Source organism: Bubalus bubalis, chromosome 19, assembly GCF_019923935.1.
Source record: "Bubalus bubalis isolate 160015118507 breed Murrah chromosome 19, NDDB_SH_1, whole genome shotgun sequence".
In the NCBI taxonomy this organism is placed as follows: Eukaryota; Metazoa; Chordata; class Mammalia; order Artiodactyla; family Bovidae; genus Bubalus; species Bubalus bubalis.
This window is the reverse complement of record NC_059175.1, coordinates 58,636,651-58,655,644: the sequence shown is the minus strand read 5'-3', so window position 1 is coordinate 58,655,644 and position 18,994 is coordinate 58,636,651. Positions and strand designations below refer to the sequence as shown.

General features: G+C 48.9%; 1 protein-coding gene across 9 annotated transcripts in view; it reads left to right on the top strand.

Moving 5' to 3' along the window:
* The window catches only part of TRIO (trio Rho guanine nucleotide exchange factor), a 362,508-nt gene that overhangs the window by 198,780 nt on the left and 144,734 nt on the right, over window positions 1–18,994 (top strand). For all 9 annotated transcript variants that reach the window (XM_045163663.1, XM_045163664.1, XM_045163662.1 and 6 more), the window contains 2 exons: window positions 12,291–12,460; window positions 14,487–14,661. In XM_045163663.1, coding sequence (XP_045019598.1) covers window positions 12,291–12,460; window positions 14,487–14,661 — 345 coding nt within the window. The remainder of the gene's footprint in view (window positions 1–12,290; window positions 12,461–14,486; window positions 14,662–18,994) is intronic.

Sequence of the window (18,994 nt, the reverse complement as noted above, 5' to 3'; positions counted from 1 at the left end):
CAGATGTTTGGCTGTGCTTTTATTTCTCACTTGATCCGGAGCGTAGCCCCCTCCATCAGTGGTCAGTCTTCGGCTCTCTGAGGAGCACGTAATTCAGAGATGGTCTCATTAGCAGCCAACTTGGAGAGGGTGCCAGCTCACCGTGATACCTGCTCAGTGTTGGGTCAGGAATTTCTTTGAGCGAAGGTTGGTGGTTGTAAGTCTTGTTGCAGACCGAGCACTTAGTCTCAGCATGGAGACCTCAGCCTCCACTCTCTTATACCCGGAGGACAGAACATAGGTGCTTGATCCCGGGAAGAAGGAAAAGAGGAAACACAGCCAACCCGTGAACAACATGGGTTTGAACCGCACAGGTCTGCACACGCGTGGATGTTTTTCAGCTACACGATCTACAGATGTGGAACTGCAGATGTGGAGGGACTCTGGATGCAGAGTGCTGACTGTAGATCCTCCATGGATTTCTGACTGTGTCCCTACCCCTGTGTTGCTCAAGGGTCAGCTGTATTTTCACATGGATGGCAAGTGTTTTATACCTTGATGTTGAATGCAGAGGTGGCTGAGAGAGGTGGTCAGCTCTAATCTCACCTTTAAACCCAGATTGGGAAGCGTCCTGGGACCTTTGTTGTTTTTTTTTTCTCTGAAAGTATTCATGAAATTATTTAATCTCTCATGAGACTTGAAGACTGTTCATCTGTCCTTTTTTTTCCTAAAAAAAAAAAAAAGATTTTGAAGTAGTCGTATTTAAAAGGATTGTTGATTTTAAGAGATTTTGTCTTCTACCTGTTAATCTCTTTCTTCCCTTCAGTTTTTGTTGCGTTTTATTCACACCAGTTCTGATTATAATTCTCCCATTGGAGAACTTTGTTACCTGCCCTCCTTTCCTTTTGAATGCATTTTCCACTGTTTACTCCTTCATCCATTTACTCTTTTCACCCATTCATTCCAAAGTGTCTCCCAAGCCAACTGTAACATCCAGGGAGGGGATATAAAAATGAACGACAAGGGAAGAACGTTCTTTTGTGTATGTCACATATTTTAGATATCTGTCCGTTTCTCCTGCTAGAAGTTGAGTCACTTGAAGACCAGAACCTCGTCTCCCTTGTCTTTGTAGCCTGCCTCCCAGACTTAGCAGATACTCGGTCACTTCGTGGAAGAAATGATGTCTATTTCTAGCTGATCATCCCTGAGACTTAATGATAGAGGGCCATAGTTCCATTTTCAAATATAGCAAAGGCATAATTATTGTCATCCATTCATACTCTTCAACTTCATTCTCAAAATTAGGTCCAAGTCAACCAATAATTACCTTTGAAATGTGTGGGTTATTTGAGGCAACCAGGTGGTGACCTTGAGTCCTCAGCCAGAGTTTATTTCTTGAGCCCAGTCGGTGGCCTTCAGCTCTTTTTCTGTTGTTGTTGTTCACTTGGTTCCCAGGAGCCATGGTTTCCCAGGAAAGATGATTTCTGTTGGAATCGGGCTGTGATTCTTGCCGGGTTAAGTCAAGAAGCCTTTTGTTGCTGCTTCTGCAAGCTTACACCCTGAACTGGGACAAGTTTTTGTTTGGGGAAATGCCGGAGAAAGAGAAACCTTTCATTTTATTCAGAAGTCAGAAATAAAGGCCTCCCCACCACCTGGAGATGTTTTGGTCATGGCATGCCAGCCTGGCTTCATTTCTCCGCCTAACAGTTGAGCAGGCAGGCCTCTTTCTTTACCCTGGGCCAGTGCCCAGCGTCCCCCGGGAGCAGGGAGAGCCCCATGGGGGCCCTGCCCCTGCTCGATGCAGGATCATGAGGAAGCAGGAGCTCAAGGCTCCTGTGTTCACAGTGTGGAGCTTCCCAGCTGCTTCTCCCACCATCCTCACCACGTTTGTAAAAACCTCCCTTGTGACTCTTCCATCAGCCAGCGCTCAAAGGGCCTAGATTCCTTTTCTCTTCTTTCCCCATGGAGCTGGAGAAGCAGTCCGGCATCTGGCAGTTAAACTGATTCAGGAAAGGTTAAACCAACTACAGGCAGCTTGTGGCCCTCGCATGGACCATAGTTGCCCTCTGATGGGTCTTGCGATTGCAGGCAGTGGCGGTGTAGGACCTGTTCAGGACACCTGCTCTTTCCAGTTCAGTTCAGTTGCTCAGTCGTGTCCGACCTTTTGCGACTCCATGGACCACAGCCCCCCAGGCTTCCCTGTCCATCACCAACTCCCAGAGTTTACTTAAACTCATGTCCATTGAGTCGGTGATGGCATCCAGCCATCTCATCCTCTGTTGTCCCCTTCTCTTCCTGCATTCACTCTTCCCCAGCATCAGGATCTTTTCAAATGAATCAGTTCTTTGTATCAGGTGGCTGAAGTATTGGAGTTTCAGCTTCAGCATCAGTCCTTCCAACGAATATTCAGGACTGATTTCCTTTAGAACGGACTGGTTAGATCTCCTTGCAGTCCCAGGGACTCTTAAGTGTCTTCTCGAACACCACAGTTCAAAAGCATCAATTCTTCGGCTCTCAGCTTTCTCTATAGTCCGACTCTCACATGCATACATGACCACTGGAAAAACCATAGCCTTGACTAGATGGACCTTTGTTGGCAAAGTAATGTCTCTGCTTTTCAATGTGCTGTCTAGGTTGGTCATAGCTTTTCTTCCAAGGAGCAACTGTCTTTTAATTTCATAGCTGTAGTCACCATCTGCAGTGATTTTGGAGCCCCAAAAAAATAGTCAGCCACTGTTTCCATTGTTTCTCATCTATTTGCCATGAAGTGATGGAACCAGATGCCATGATCTTAGTTTCTGAACTAAGTTTTCTGAACTCTGCCCTTTCCAGAAAAGCCCCATTTCTGTTCACGGCAGGACTCCCCGCAGGGGAGGGATCATGGTCCTTCTCCGGATGACCCCAGCCTCTCCAGCATTGATTTCTCCGAATCCTTTGTATTTCCCGTGCAAAGGTCTCTAAAATTTGGTTCCCAACTTTTCAAGACTTTTATTTTGACCTTCTTGGCTCTATTTTCGGTCATCTCTCTGTAGTCTCTAAAACGATTTGCTTTATTGTTTATTCTTACATATGTGTGATACCTTGAGCCATAGTTTCTTTTTGTAACTTCCTGTTTTGAAATATTTAGGATCACAGAAAGTTGGGAGAAAGGGAAACAGGAGGTCCCTGCACCTTCTCCCATCATCCCCGGGGGGTCACGTCTCGCATAACCACGTGCCTTGTCAGAGCGTGAACGTGACTTTGCCACACTTTCAGAGCTTACTTGAGTTTCCCCAAGTGTGCATGCCCCTGTGTGTGTATGTGTACATGCGAGCACACGTTTAGCTTCATGCAGTTTTGTCGTGTGTAGATTCATGTAACCATCACCACTCTTCCACACACAGTCAAACAGAATTCACCCATCACCAGCGGACTCCTCTGTGCCCCCTCCTTACAACCATGCCCACTCCTACCCCCACCCCTCACCCCTGGCAGCCACTCGTCTGTCCTTCATCTCTATAATTTTATTTCAAAAATATTACATAGATGGAATCATACCACGTGTACCTTTTTGAGATTGACTTTCTCTGCTCAGCACAGTTCCCCTCGGAACCCTTCCCTGTCGTCTCACGACCCAGTACTTTGTCGCTGAGTAGTCTCTCGTGGTATGGATACATCACAGTTTCTGAACAATTTACCTTTTAAAGAACAATGAGGATATTTTGACTTTTCCAAGAAGAGAAGCTGTGGACCTTCCTGTGCAGGTTTTTGCATGAACTTAAGTTTTCATGTCTTTGGGATAATTGCCCAAGAGTACAATCGCTGGGTCCTTTGGTTAAACACATACTGTTCTGAAAGAAAGTGCCAAACTTTTCCAGCATGACTGTACCATTTTACACTGCCACTAGCAATTTACAAGGGATCTGTAGCTTATTAACATCTCAGACGTCCAGGACGCTTTGATATATTTGTCAATGGGAAAGGTTAATATCAAACACAGAATATTTTAGGAAGTAAAATTTAGCTTATATGATCAAATCTTGGTAATTTTTATGTTAATATTCAGTTCCTTAGATGAACTCTCTAAGTATGCTCTTAAATGTTTGATTTCTTTAGTTTATTTATCTGATACAGATACAAACAAACAGGTGAATGGCCACAAGCAAGGGGACACTTGGAATCTAGAACCATCTGCTGCATCATTAGACCTTGCAGGACTGAGCCTTAGATTTAAGTTTGGACATTTAGTTGCTCCCTGTTGGTTTATCAACTAAATCTTCACATAGGTTGTGGTATCTGATATTTCTTTCTTTTTTTTTTTAAATAGGTGGTCTTCCCCTGGGTAGGACTATCCCCCAAAGTAATTCTAATCATTTCTGACTTCCTTCTGTGAAAATATAATCTTTATTAAAATAATGAAGAAAGTATATTAAGAGTGGCACATTCCCTGACTTAGCTGGCGGAGTGGTGTGGGGCAGACTGCTCCGTGGTACCCCAGCTCTCTCTGCAGAACTGGGAGTAACAGCATCTCTGAGGGTTATGGGCCACACACACTCCAGGTGCTAGCTGCCAGTAAACGTCCGTATTTTTCCTCATCCCTGCCTTGTTACTTGACAAATGATTTAATTATTTACAGGGTATAACCCTGATAGCTCCCTTACTTATCTTGGAGCAACAGAAACTGCTTGATCTGCCTCTGCCGCCCTTTCTCAGAGTTGGTGCCTCACTCTGACCCTTCAGGTCAGCCGTCAGAACCTTGCCAGGTGCTCACCTCCAGCGCCGCGTCCAGGGCAGTGCCCGGGGCAGAGGAGGCAGCTCCAGACAACTTTTGCTCCTGGCTCTGTCACGTTGGCACATGTGGCTTTCTTTGTTTACATCACTCACTACTTTTGTTTCCAGCCAAAGCTGCCAAAATAAGTGAGTTTTTTTTTTTTCCACCAAACGAATATGTGGAAAACCTTTGGGTTTTGGCCAGTTGGGAAAGAGGGATGTTATTATCTAAAAGGAAAATTCTTTTTTCAGTTTAGTGTGCTGCTGCTGCTGCTGCTAAGTCGCTTCAGTTGTGTCCGACTCTGTGCGACCCTATAGACAGCAGCCCACCAGGTTCCCCGTCCCTGGGATTCTCCAGGCAAGAGTACTGGAGTGGGTTGCCATTTCAGTTTAGTGTAATTCATGTTAAAACATTATTTTTGTTAGAGTGGTTTAAAGCTGGGTTCTCTCTCAGGCATAGTGGCTCAGATGGTAAAGCATCTGCCTGCAATGCGGGAGACCCGGGTTCAATCCCAGGGTCGGGAAGATCCCCTGGAGAAGGAAATGGCAACCCACTCCAGTACTCTTGCCTGGAGAATCCCATGGAGGGAGGAGCCTGGTGGGCTGCAGTCCATGTGGTTGCAAAGAGTCGGACACAACTTAACAACTAAACAGCAACAGCAATGCAGTGGGATCAGTGAGCATTTGACCAAGCGTTCGACATTCAATTTGTACACAAGACAGAACAATGTGGGCTGAATGACTGTGAAAAAGAATCCATTGAGAGTGTCAGTTAACACACAGTCAAGACTGTCCTTATCCTCCCAAACTGATCTCTGAGGAGACCTTGCCAGGAAGAAAGGGTTTGTAACCTTTCTTTCGTAATTCACACCCAGCATGTGAATAAGGAAGTCATTTCCAACCCAGGCCCGTAATCGAATCAGCTTGTTGATGAAGGGGATGTAGGAGCTGGAGACCAGTCATCCAGGTGGACCCAGCGCCCCACAGACAGATGGTTTTAATCTCTGGTGTCACATTTATAGGGGAGCAGACACTGCGGTCACCGCATCTTTAACCTGACTCCACTAACCTAGTCAGAACTTTTACGTCTATCTGGCACATCTGGAGAGATTACGCATCCAAACCCAGCCAGCCTGAAAACTTGCTTTGTTGTGTTGAGAGCGATTTATCTTGAAAATGGGCAGGTTGCCATAAAGCCAGGACAGGGTTGGTGCTGAAGCAGAAATCATCACGGCTGTATTAAAAGCCCTGGCTGGTGAGGCTGGCAGTGGGGGGCCGGTTAGTGGATGACCTCAGCGGGGCTGGAGGATGTTTGCCCTGCAGACCTCTGCCCGCGCATGAAGCCTGCGAGTGGGTGGATTGGTGCGGAGGACAGGCTTATCAAAGTCTAGACCAGGGTCTGCCAGATATGCCAGATATGTCAGATAAGAAAATAGGTTCTGAGAAGATCCCAGCAAGTGTAAGTCCAGATCTGTCACAGAAATGTCATTCATGGGTTTTAATTTATGAGTCTGCTTTGACTCAGAATAGGCAGGCGACTTCCCCGGTGGTCCACTGCCCACCTTTCAGTGCAGGAGATGTGGGTTCGATCCCTGGTCGGGGAACTAATAAGATCCCCTGGGGAATGAAATGGCAACCCAACCCGTCCCGTGTTCTTGCCTGGAAAATCCCATGGACAGAGGAGCCTGGTGGGCTACAGTGCATGGGGTTGCAGAGTCAGACTGCAACTAACACTTACAAGAATAACCAGGTGCTCCTGAAACCCTTCCTCCTCAGTCAGGTGACAGGCATGTTCCCCCAAAAGACCCCATTGCTCATTTCAGACTGAGGAACATGCTGCTTGTAGCTGGAACAGTTCCGCTTTGATTCAGGCTTCCTCTGCCAGAAACAGAATCCTGTTTTCTGTGTGTGGCAGGCACCCTCTGCAATTCCGCCTGTAAATTGGCATCGAAACCGCCCACTTCCGCTGCCGGCCCTTACGGTTCCCACACGGGCCCTGCACCCCACCCATTCCCACTGGAACCTGAGTGATGGTCACAAACAAGCAGGGACGTGGGCGCCAGCGGTGGCGGTGCTTGTGGGGGTTGAGCGCTCCCACGCCTTTGTGGTCTTTTCTCTCGATTCCCAAACTGGCTTTGCCTGTTAGGGGAGGCATACGTGGTGAAACGCTCCCATTTCATAGAGGAGGAAACTGAAGGCAGAGAAGGCCAAGGACTTGCCCAAGGTCACCTAGGGGATAAGGACCCTCCTCTGACCCTCCAGACGGCCTGGGCTTGTAGCCTCCACCTGGGCGAGGCTGCAGGTGAGCAGCCCCCAAGTCTCAGGGCTTGCATCTGACCTCCTCACCGACCCAGTTAGAGACTCAGTCCTTGCCTGGGCTCCCCACCCCAGTGAGCGCTTCTAGGAGCCTCACTAATAAAGAAGGGGCTTTTTCAGGGAACTTCTTCCCAGCAGAACCTTCGTCCCTTCTTTAGGCTTCACCCAGCACAGCATGCAGGGTGCGGAGAAGGGGCTGGAGTAGGCGGCACGCGGGGGTCCGACCCAGCTGGATGCTGGACCCAGGACCAGGCTGTCTTGCATCTTAGCACTGGGTTTTCTCCCAAAAACCCCACCTGTCTTCCCGAACCTGGCCTGCGATCCATGTCTGTACACACCTGCAACCCCATTCTGGGCGGGGTTGACGTTCTCTGCATCGATAACTCAGAGATGGCCTCTAGAGGGCAGCATTGCCTCACTCTGGCTGCCTGGCCATCCGCTGGCTGCAGACAAGGTTCTCTTAGAAGCAGACTCCGACTGCTGAGAACTTGGTTAGACTACAGCTCCTCTCTCACTGTGGGGCAGAGGTTTATTTTTTTTATTGTAAATTAGCAGAAATGCAGTTTTTTTACCTCTTAGGAAATCTGTGGTAGAAGGTTTCACAGGTATCCTAGAGACTCTTTCTCATTCCTTTATTCAGAGGTTATTTTAGGCATCATAGATACCACTTTGAAACCTTAAAAATAGACTTTGCCTGAATCATGTTGTATTATTATGATACGTCTCAGTTCATCATCAACTGGCATCAGAAATTACCTCTCTCTGAGACTTTGTCCTCCAAAACGAATTTCCTATAGGCCCAGAGAGACGAATTCTAAAAGGGTAAAGGATCTTTGGGCGTTTCAATTGTGGATTTATGTGTAGCCTGTTCTTCTACCTCGGTTATTTTTCCCTTTTCAACTGTGTGAACCCAGGATGGACTCCGGTGGTCTACTCCACACCTGGGCCCTTCACTGCCTCCACAGCCGGCTGGGCAGTGTGCACCCTCTACCCTGCATGCGTGTCGAGCGGTCCAGGGTGTCGAGGGAATAAACTGGTTCCTTCCGGATTGCCGTCAGTCTTTCCCAGCGTCAGGGTCTTTTCCAGTGGGTCAGCTCTTCACGTCAGGTGGCTAAAGTGTTGGAGTTTGGGGAGGTCAAAAGATTTAAATGTGTTGCAGTGTTAAATTTACGAGAATAAGTGACCTATTTTGAACAGCTGGTTGGAACTGGAGCTTGTTTTGAAAAATATCCATAAAACACTTTCAAAAACTGATTCTTATCAGAATTTTTCTTGTAAGAATAAAACTATAATAGTGGCTAACATTGACTTATTTTGAAGAAATATATATCATCTTGTTGAATTTTCACAGTAACTCCCTGAGGAAGGCATTGTTATTACCATGTTCATTTTATGGATTAGAGCTCCAAGACATAGATCCAGGTTAAGTTGCCCAAGTCACACCCTGGGAAATGTTAAGTCAGGATTGGAACTCAAGACAATCTGGCTTCAGGACCCACACATAATTGTTATTCAATATTATGAGAAAAGTGTTTTTATAAATTATTTGTGGCTATAACACTTTTCTGTTGAGATATAACTGACACATACTAGTTTCAGGTATACATCATAATGATTTAATTCTTGTATATATTGTGAAGTCATCACCTTCCCATAAAAGGTTTTTCATGGGAAATATTAAAGCAAATTAAGAGATTTCTTCTGGTCATAGTGCTTTCATCCTTCCTATTATTCATAACTACAGCAACCATGAAATTAAAAGATGCCTACTCCTTGGAAGGAAAGTTATGACCAACCTAGATAGCATATTCAAAAGCAGAGACATTACTTTGCCACCAAAGGTCCGTCTAGTCAAGGCTATGGTTTTTCCAGTGGTCATGTATGGATGTGAGAGTTGGACTGTAAAGAAAGCTGAGCGCCGAAGAATTGATGCTTTTGAACTGTGGTGTTGGAGAAGACTCTTGAGACTCCCTTGGACTGCAGGGAGATCCAACCAATCCATCCTAAAGGAGATCAGTCCTGGGTGTTCTTTGGAAGGACTGATAGTGAGGCTGAAACGCCAATACTTTGGCCACCTCATGCGAAGAGTTGACTCATTGGAAAAGACTCTGATGCTGGGAGGGATTGGGGGCAGGAGGAGAAGGGGAGGACAGAGGATGAGATGGCTGGATGGCATCACCAACTCGGACATGAGTTTGAATGAACTCCGGGAGTTGGTGATGGACAGGGAGGGCTGGCGTGCTGCAATTCATGGGGTCACAAAGAGTTGGACACGACTGAGCGCCTGAACTGAAGTGAACTGAACAGCAACCATGTTCATAAGAATTCAGAGGGAAAAAAAAACTAGAGTATGTTATTCTTTATAGATGGTGCATAAAGTCAGTCCATATTCAGTTTGTCAATGAACGGCTTTTTTCACGTTGAAATCCAGTATCAGTGTGAAGTGTCACCAGGTCTGGGGGCCTCCTTTCTGATACTCGACTGGTTTTGCTCCGGAGTTGGCACTGCTAATAGGTTTGCCCATGTGTGCAGGTTACTTTATCACCTTGGGGCCTCTCTTCTTTAATCTGTAAGATCATAGTGTTGGACCAGCCTCTCTCTGAAATGCCTTTAATTAAAATCCTTGGATTGTATGAAATTTGCTATCTTACAAAAATGAGTAAATAATATGACACAAGTTGACATTTTAACATTTTTAGTAAAATAAACTCTTTGTGGCCCCGAGTACTTGACTAAAAGTAAGTCCTTTGCCAGCACTCCCCTTATTTTTAAATTTAGTTGGCCTATTAAAGAGCCAACTGCCAGTGCTCTGTTTTGAACTAAATGCGTGTTTAGCAACAAAAGAACTCTTACAAGGTTAGCTTGGACTTGCCTTCACTCGTCATTAGGGAATGGCTAATTAAAGCTGTAATGAGAACCCACTCATTTCGAATGTCTCCAATTAAAGAGACCAACTACGTCAGTTATCGGTGAGGGTGTGGCAGGACTGGAGCGCTCGCATACTGCAGCAGGTAGATGCGAAATGAGCCACTTTGGAAAACAGTTTGGGCCACACCTACCACGTGATCCAGCCATTCCACGCCTGGACATGTACCTCCAAGAAAGGGAAGTGCAGGTGCCTGCAGAGGCAGACACCAGGGTGCCCCACACTGGAAGCAGCCCAGATGGCATCACCGTCCGAGCCGGTAAGGTGCGTCATCGGCACAGAATGGAATACCGCTCAGTGATGAAAAGGAAAGCCCTGTTGATACACACAGTGGTACAGATAAAGTCTCAACGATGCTGATAAAAGCCAGACCAAAAAAATGAGTACCTACAAGGTGATTCTGTGAATAGAATTTTAGAAAATGGAAGCTAGTCTGTAGTGGCAGAAGGCAGGCTGGTGGCTGTCCGGGAAGGGGAAACAGAGAGGGAGGAGGGGGTCCCGAGGGCCTCGGGAAGATTCTCGGGGTCAGGGAGCACCCGTGTCGCAGCCGCATTGCCCTTCGCACAGATCTACATGTGTCAGAGCTCATCAAACCGTATAGAGTAAGTGCCCTACGTGCGAACCTGTATATACTAAGTCCCCTACACGCGAACCTCCAAGTTTGGAACTTTCAAAGATGCGTGTGTGCGTTCCATCAGCGTGAGGTGTGAGTGACGTTGCAGCGGGTCCTCCGTCTCCCATTGCTGACGATCCTTCAGCTCTACCATCTCCCACCTCCTCTCCCTCCCCTGGTCAGTGACTCTTCTTGCCTGTTCACTCGATGCCAGCCCATGTACCAGCTGTTGAACCATACCTTCCATAGTACTGAACTTCAAGATTAAAAATGTGTTCCTTTTTAATTATTTGTGTGAAAAGTATTACAAACCTTTTACAGTACAGGGCTGTGTAGCTGGTTGTGTTAGTTCGGTACCTAGGCTAACTTTGTTGGACTTAGAAACAAATTGGACGTACGAACATGCTCTCAGAGCAGAACTCATTCGTATGTAGCAAACTTCTGTATTTTAAACTTCTGCGGTTTCTTGTGTGTCAGTGAGGCCTCAGTAAAGCTGTGGTGCTCTCTCTGCCAAGAGGCCTGCGTGGCAGGGCAGGGTAGAGGCAAGCCTCTCCCCGCTGCCCAGGCAGCCATCTGTAAGGGACTCATAAGACACCTACCTCTAGCCACCCAGGCGGTGCTAGTGGTATAAAACCCGCCTGCCAGTTCAGGAGACATAAGAGACTCAGGTTCGATCCCTCCCTGGGTCAGGAAGATCCCCTGAAGGAGGGCACAGCAACCCTCTCCAGTGTTCTTGCCTGGAGAACCCCATGGACAGAGGAGCCTGGTGGGCTACAGTCCTAAGGGGCAAAGAGTCGGACACGACTGAAGCGACTTAGCACAAGACGCCGGAGGCGACTGTTCCATCCCCGGGGAAGCAGGGAGCATTTTCTCTGCACACACAAACCACTTCCAAGCCACCAGGGCCCGCTCCGTTTAATTAATTGTCCTTGCTGCTCACTGACCAGGGATTTGGAGGAGGCAGTAGGCTTCCTGGGAGCGGGCAAGATACTGTGTCCCCGCCAGTCTGGGAGCTACTCTTATCCCGAGTTATCTTTACCCGCCTGGGTCCATGGACACCTTGTTGGTGGTCCTGGCCATGACGGTGACCACGCGTTTGCAGCCTGCACGCCTCTCGTGAGCTGTGGCCAGGTTGGCCGTGGCCTGGGCTGGGAGCGGGAACCTGGCACAGTCGCGTCCGAATCTCCTGCCAGGTGTGAGATGGGTTGATTGCACCACGCTGGGCGCTTCCTTCTTTTCTGAGGGATGTAGAGCCCCCCTGTCTGAACTGCAGCTTAATAGCAGTAATGCTATTTGTAATGCTCTGGCTAAAAGTAAAGCCATCTGTGTGCTAAATAAGAGTCAGAAGGCACGTGGAAGGATGCCGGTTCCATTTAGCAGAGGTTCTGCCATCGGTGGGTCTTTTGCATTTCCTCTTGCACGTGGTTCTGTCGGGAGGGACCGGCAGAGTCGCTGCCCACCCCCCGCCCTTCCTTTCTCCCCTTTGTGACAGTCCTCCCCCACCTCCCCCCCCCCCCCCCCACCCCCCCACCCCGGGCTCGCTGCCTATTTGTTTTTTCACCTCACGTCCTGCTTTGTGTTCCGCTGGCCGGCCATGTTGGGTGCCTCCCCCGCCACCCGCCTCCCTTCCGGCTCCCTGGGAGCAGCTGCCCCCGGTCCCCTCCCCCGGGCCGCAGGACAGGGCCCCTCATGGCGCTGTCCCCGCAGCTGTGGACATGGCTGGAGGAGCTGCAGAAGGAGCTGCTGGACGACGTGTACGCCGAGTCCGTGGAGGCCGTGCAGGACCTCAGCAAGCGCTTCGGCCAGCAGCAGCAGACCACCCTGCAGGTGACTGTGAATGTCATCAAGGAAGGCGAGGACCTGATCCAGCAGCTGAGGTGGGCTGGCCCCGTCCCTGTCCACCCATCCCTGCACCCATCCCAGCCCCCTGCCCCAGCCCCTCTGTCCCTACACCCCCGTCCCAGCCCCCCGCCCCAGCCCCCTGCCCCAGCCCCTCTGTCCCTACACCCCCGTCCCTGCCCCCATCCCAGCCCCCTACCCCAGGCCCCTGTCCCTATCCCCCCGTCCCTGCCCTCATCCCAGCCCCCTGCCCCAGCCCCTGTCCCTACCCCTCATCCCTGTATCCAATCCCTGCCCCCATCTCAGCCCCCCATCCCTGCCCCCATCCCTGCACCCATCCCAGCCCCCTGCCCCAGCCCCTCTGTCCCTACACCCCCGTCCCAGCCCCCTGTCCCTGCGCCCATCCCAGCCCCCTGCCCCAGCCCCTCTGTCCCTACACCCCCATCCCAGCCCCCCGTCCATGCCCCCATCCCTGCACCCATCCCAGCCCCCTGCCCCAGCCCCTCTGTCCCTACACCCCCGTCCCAGCCCCCCATCCCTGCGCCCATCCCAGCCCCCTGCCCCAGCCCCTCTGTCCCTACACCCCTGTCCCAGCCCACCATCCCTGTTTCCCATCCCTGCCCCCTGCCCCAGCCCCCTGTCCCTACCCCTCGTCCCTGTCTTCTATCCCTGCCCCTGTCCCAGTCCCCTGCCTCTACCCACCCCCCTGGTCCCAGTTCCCCCGTCCTAGCCCCTCTGTCTCTACCCTCCACCCCCGTGTCAGAAACCTGTCCCAGCTCCCCAGTGCTCTGAGGTCTGTGGGGCACTCTTACCCCCTCTGCTTTTTTGAACCATTTACTATAACTCTGTCCAACTAGGTAGAAAATGAATAACATCCATGCAGAGGAGACTTAACATGTCTCTCCTTTCTTTTTTTTTCCTCCTTCGGTTTTCTTTCGCTCTTTTTACGATTTTTCTCTTTATGGCATTGACTAATAAATTTCCCTGGTGTCTCAGACAGTAAGAATCTGTCTGCAATGCAAGAGACCTGGGTTTGATCCCTGGGTTGGGAAGATCCTCTAGAGGAGGAAATGGCAACCCACTCCAGTATCCTTGCCTGGAGAATCCCATGAATAGAGGAGTCTGGCGGGCTACAGTCCATGGGGTCTCAAAGAGTCGGACACGACTGAGCAACCAACACACACGATAAACTTTCTCAGAATTCAGATCTTATTAATATTTCCTTTTAATATCAACCTATTACTGACTGAAATTTCTTTACAAACCAGATGAATTTAAACCTCCCAGGACTGCGTCCTTGGGGCCCAGAGCATGCTCGTTTTCCAGAGTGTGGTAGGCGTCCCTCCCCTGCAAGTCCAGGCTCAGGCAGGCCCGGCCTCTGGTGACACTCAGGTGCTGCTTGTGTGGGGAAGACAGGAGGCAGGCTGGGGTTGGGCCACCTTTACGTGGACCCCCTGCTGTATCACTCAGGGTCAGCTTATCTAATAGTCACTGACATCTTCCCGCGATGCTGGCTTTGCTGAGAGTCAGGCAGTCCTTCCGTGATAAAGGCTCAGTGAGCTGCTTCACACAGAAACACTCACAGCCGACCTGGCGCTTCTCTTTGTAGTAAATTGTTATTGGTCAGTCGCTCAGTTGTGTCCGACTCTTTGCCACCCCATGGACTGCAGCACGCCAGGCCTCCTTGTCCTTCACCATCTCCTGGCATTTGCTCAAATTCATGTCCATTGAGTCGGGGACGCCATCCAGCCATCTTGTCCTCTGTAGCAAATAGGAATTCTTTCTTCTCCACTTAATGAGGAAGGGGGCTGAAGCTGAAGCTCCCTGGGATGATTTGTGTGGTGGCTGGCCACCTGCTTCTGAGATGGGCTGTGAGGAGGAGCGGGAGGTGTTCCTCAGCGTGTCCTGGGCCCTGGGGAAGCCCGGGGTGGTTGGGCTGGAGGGGCGGCTTCTTTTCTGAGAGCTGCAGCCCCGCTTCCTGCCAGCTCCTTCCCCCGGCCCAGCCCCCCAGCACCGACAGGGGCTTCCCTTCCAATTCCTGTTTGCACCCTCGCCTCCTCGCAGGGACTCAGCCATCTCCAGCAACAAGACGCCGCACAACAGCTCCATCAGCCACATCGAAACGGTGCTGCAGCAGCTGGATGAGGCCCAGGCGCAGATGGAGGAGCTCTTCCAGGAGCGCAAGATCAAGCTGGAGCTCTTCCTGCAGCTTCGCATCTTCGAGCGGGACGCCATCGATGTGAGTGTCCTGCCCTCGTCCAGCCCCGCCCCCCTCTGAGCCACGCCCTCGCCCACTGCCCACTCCGTCCAGGCCCCACCCTCGCCCACTGTCCCCCTTTCCCTCTGCACCAGGAGGAGGATGAGGAGGGACAGAGTGGCCCCCACCCCAGCTCGGCCCCCGAATCGGGGGCTCGGCCCTGGGGGAGGCAGATGGGCAGCAGGCAGACACCACACAGAAAGAGAGCAAAGCGAGCGAGCTGTGAGGGTGGCGCCCAGGCAGGGCTTCTGCAGAGAGGGCTACTTGTGCCCTCGGCTGGTCACCCTGGACCGGGCCCCCGCACAGCTGTCCCCTCGTCCTGGAGGCAGAGGCTCAGGGCAGCGATGGTCCTTCCCATCCTGTCCTCTTCCTCTCCCTCCGAGACTGAGTGCTCCCTGCGCCTGCGGTAATGGTGTTTTATGTCCCAGGAAACAGCCTACCCACCCCCGCCCCACCCCACCTTTTTTTCCCCCACAGAAATGTTCTCAGGTTGTCTGTAATTCTTATCTAAAAATCGACTATTGCACCTTATACGTGACTAGGAGAAAGAAGGACAGGTTTCTTTTCTTCATCAGGAAGAGGCTGTTTCTTGATTTTCTGCCAGGCAAGACTTGATGTTTTTGAACTTGAGGAAGTTCAAGCAGAAGTCATTATCGCTGGATGGCGCTGAAAGTGTGTGAAACAGGATGAAAGGAACCAGAACTCCCTGGTGAGGCTGGCTTTCTGGAGCCTGAGGGCTTTATGAGCTGCTGGCAGGGGCCTACCTGCTGCATATTCAGGTACCTACCGGCATCCCAGGTCGCCCATGCCTGCCGGCCAGAGTCTGCAGAGCGGGCTCTCTTGTCACTTGACCTACGTTTAGGACAGAGCTGTGAGGGCAGGGGGGTCCGGACCCCGCATACTGCAGAAGATGGGTGCAGAGCTCCCTCAGCTGAGCAGACCCTCGTCCTGAAGTGGTCCTGGGTCCCTCAGCCCAGCCCCAAGTGGTGGTTTGGTGTGTGGGCCTCTCATGGGGCCTTTCTTGGCTGCTTGTCTAAACTTCTGTCAGCCTTCTTATTACATTAAAGAAAGGCCTTCTTAACTGTTAACCGGTGATAACAAGGAGTTAAACTCTGCCCATGTTGCCTGGTCAAGCCTGCTCAAGGGCTTTGGTCTTGACTTTCCCATCCACATGGAGCCACGGAGAGAAAAGACACACTGGTCTCAGCTCATCGTGTCCAGCCATGGCCATGGTCAGGGTGCAGCACTGGGGGTCTCTGGGTCAGGGAGCAGCCTTGGGGGGCGTCTCAGGGTCAGGGAGCAGCACTGGGGGGTCTCGGGGTCAGGGAGCAATGCTGCATGAACAGAAGAGCCTGCGTAGCTGCCCTCCTCTCTCACCTCCATTTCATAGAAATTACTCCTATAAACATAGCTGCTTATTAAATAGTTTCAATCAGGGAATTCAAAGAAGCAATCAGAAGCACTATTTGAAGTATTCCTTCCAGGACATTTTGGTATTTGAAAAACAAGAAAAAGTTGGCTTTGTTTGTATTAATGCTGCTGCAAAAGGGAGAATTTTATTTTGATTGTGTTTCTTCTTTCATGAAACTCCTGTTTTAAAATGTAGTTGTTTAGTCGCTCAGTCATGTCCGATTCTTTGCAACCCCATGGACTTCACATGGCCAGATTTCCCTGTCCTTCACCATCTCCTGGAGCTTGCTCAGACTCATGTCCATTGAGTCAGTGATGCCGTCCAACCAGCTCATCCTCTGTTGCCCCCTTCTCCTCCTGCCTTCAGTCTTTCCCAGCCTCAGGGTCTTATCTAATGAGTCAACTCTTAGCATCAGGTGGCCAAAGTACTGGAGCTTCAGGATCAGTCTTTCCACTGAATATTCAGAATTGATTTCCTTTAATAATGACTGATTTGATCTCCTTGCAGTCCAAGGGACTCTCAAGAGTCTTCTCCAACACCACAGTTCAAAAGCATCAATTCTTCAGCGCTCAGCCTTCTATGGTCCAATTCTCATATCCATACATGACAGCTGGAAAAACCATAGCTTTAACTATACGGGCCTTTGTTGGCAAAATAATTTCTCTGCTTTTTAATATGCTGTCTAGGTTTGTCTTCTTCTAAGGAGCAAGTGTCTTTTAATTTCATGGCTGCAGTCACCATCTGCAGTGATTTTGGAACCTAAGAAAATAAAGTCTGTCACTGTTTCCATTGTTTCCACATCTGTTTGCCATGAAGTGATGGGACTGGGTGCCATGATCTTAATTTTTTGAATGTTGAGTGTTAAGCCAGCATTTTCACTCTCCTCTTTCACCTTCATCAAGAGGCTCTTTAGTTCCTCTTCGCTTAAGGGTGGTATAATCTGCATATCTGAGGTTATTGATATTTTCCCCTGCAATCTTAATTCCAGCTTGTGCTTGCTTCATCCAGCCCAACATTTTGCATGATGTACTCTGCATATAAGTTAAATAAGCAGGGTGGCACTATACAGCCTTGACGTACTCCTTTCCCAATTTGGAACCAGTCCGTTGTTCCATGTCCAGTTTTAACTGTTGCTTCTTGACCTGCATACAGATTTCTCAGGAGGCAGGTCAGGTGGTCTGGTATTTCCATCTCTTGAAGAATTTTCCACAGTTTGTTGTGATCCACACAGTCAAAGGGTTTAGCATAGTCAGTGAAGCAGAAGTAGATATTTTTCTGGAATTCTCTTGGTTTTTCTATGAACCAGTGGACGTTGGCAATTTGATCTGTGGTTCCTCTGCCTTTTCTAAATCCAGCTTGTATATCTGGAATTTCTTGGTTCATGAACTGTTGAAGCCTAGCTTGGAGGATTTTGAGCATTATTTTGCTAGCATGTGAGATGAGTGCAACTATATGATAGTTTGAACTTTTTTTGGCATTGCTCTTCTTTGGGATTGGAATGAAAACTGACCTTTTCTGGTCCTGTGGCGAGTGCTGAGTTTTCCAAATTTGCTGGCATATTGAGTGCAGCACTTTCACAGCATCATCTTTCAGGATTTGAAATAGCTCAGCTGGAATTCCATCACCTCCACTAATTTTGTTCGTAGTGGATCAGGAACCAAAAACCTAAAATATAGATCAGGAACCAAAAGCATGCATTTCCCCCCCTACGATAGCCACAGAGTTCTGCATGGCCTCGAACAAAGCCAGCATGCTCAGCCAGGGATAAGTGTTTTCCTAAGCTGAGAAATTAAGCCTACAGTTCAGTCACAGACCAGCTAAAAGAAAGTCTAAAAGCTTTTAAAATGTCATAGCCTGAGAGCCTTCTGTTTCTCTAGAGTAATCCTGAAAATGTGAAAACCTGAGCACGTTAGGCTTTGCTGAGATTTCCTCTCTTGTCTGGCAGAATGTGCCGTCTGACTGCCCATAGCAGGCATGGCACAATCTCATGGAAAAAATTCATGGTACCTGGTCAGTGTTTAAAAATCATGGTACCTGGTCAGTGTTTAAAAATCCCCTGTATCACTTGTATTTGAATTGAAATAACCTTTCCATCTCTCAAAAGTGAAGCAGTGTTTCCTATAGCTTAAAATATTGGGATTTCAGTCTTCAGATAGCCCGAATAAAATCTGCTCTGTTGATATGAAAAGAACAGCCTTATGCTAGTATCCTATGACAGTCACAGAAAACAGCTATAGCTCTCTGTACATTTAGAAGGAAAAGGACTGTCTAAAAATTCAGGGATACATTTAAAAAAAAAAAATGGTATCTGAGTTATTTCTTCAAAGAATCCAGTTCAAAAAAGCCTTGCACTTTCTTGAGCTTTGTGTTTGCCACAGGTTTATTTTCTTGACTTGCATGATGATTAACAAGCCGTAATGCCAAACGTGGAGACAGGATTTTTTTTCCCGATGCTCCTTGATCCTGGCCGTCGCCAGGGTTTCCTTGTGCTCAGTGAGTGTTTTTGAATCCTGCTGCTTTTAGCACATTGATCTTTGTTTATTGTCCATTTTTTGAGTGTTTTCTGAGCCTGACGTTGTCTGCATGAGGCACTGTGGCTGAGTCTGTAACTCATCACCACACCTAATTCTTCTCCCTCAGGGTCAGAAAGCAAACAAACATTAAGAAAGAAAATTTCCCTTAGAATAGAGATCAAGGTTAAAGTTATGGTAATTTTCTTCTTTTAAAAAGTATTTTCCTTGTGACTTCTCTGTTTATGTCTAACTTGGCATTGTTTAAAATTATTAATTTGCAAGTGGATATAATAATAAATGAATTAACTTATAAATGAATATATTAATGTAACATACACATATATTATGCAGACCCCATAATAAAAGAAGAAATCAGGAAGATTTGGGCAAT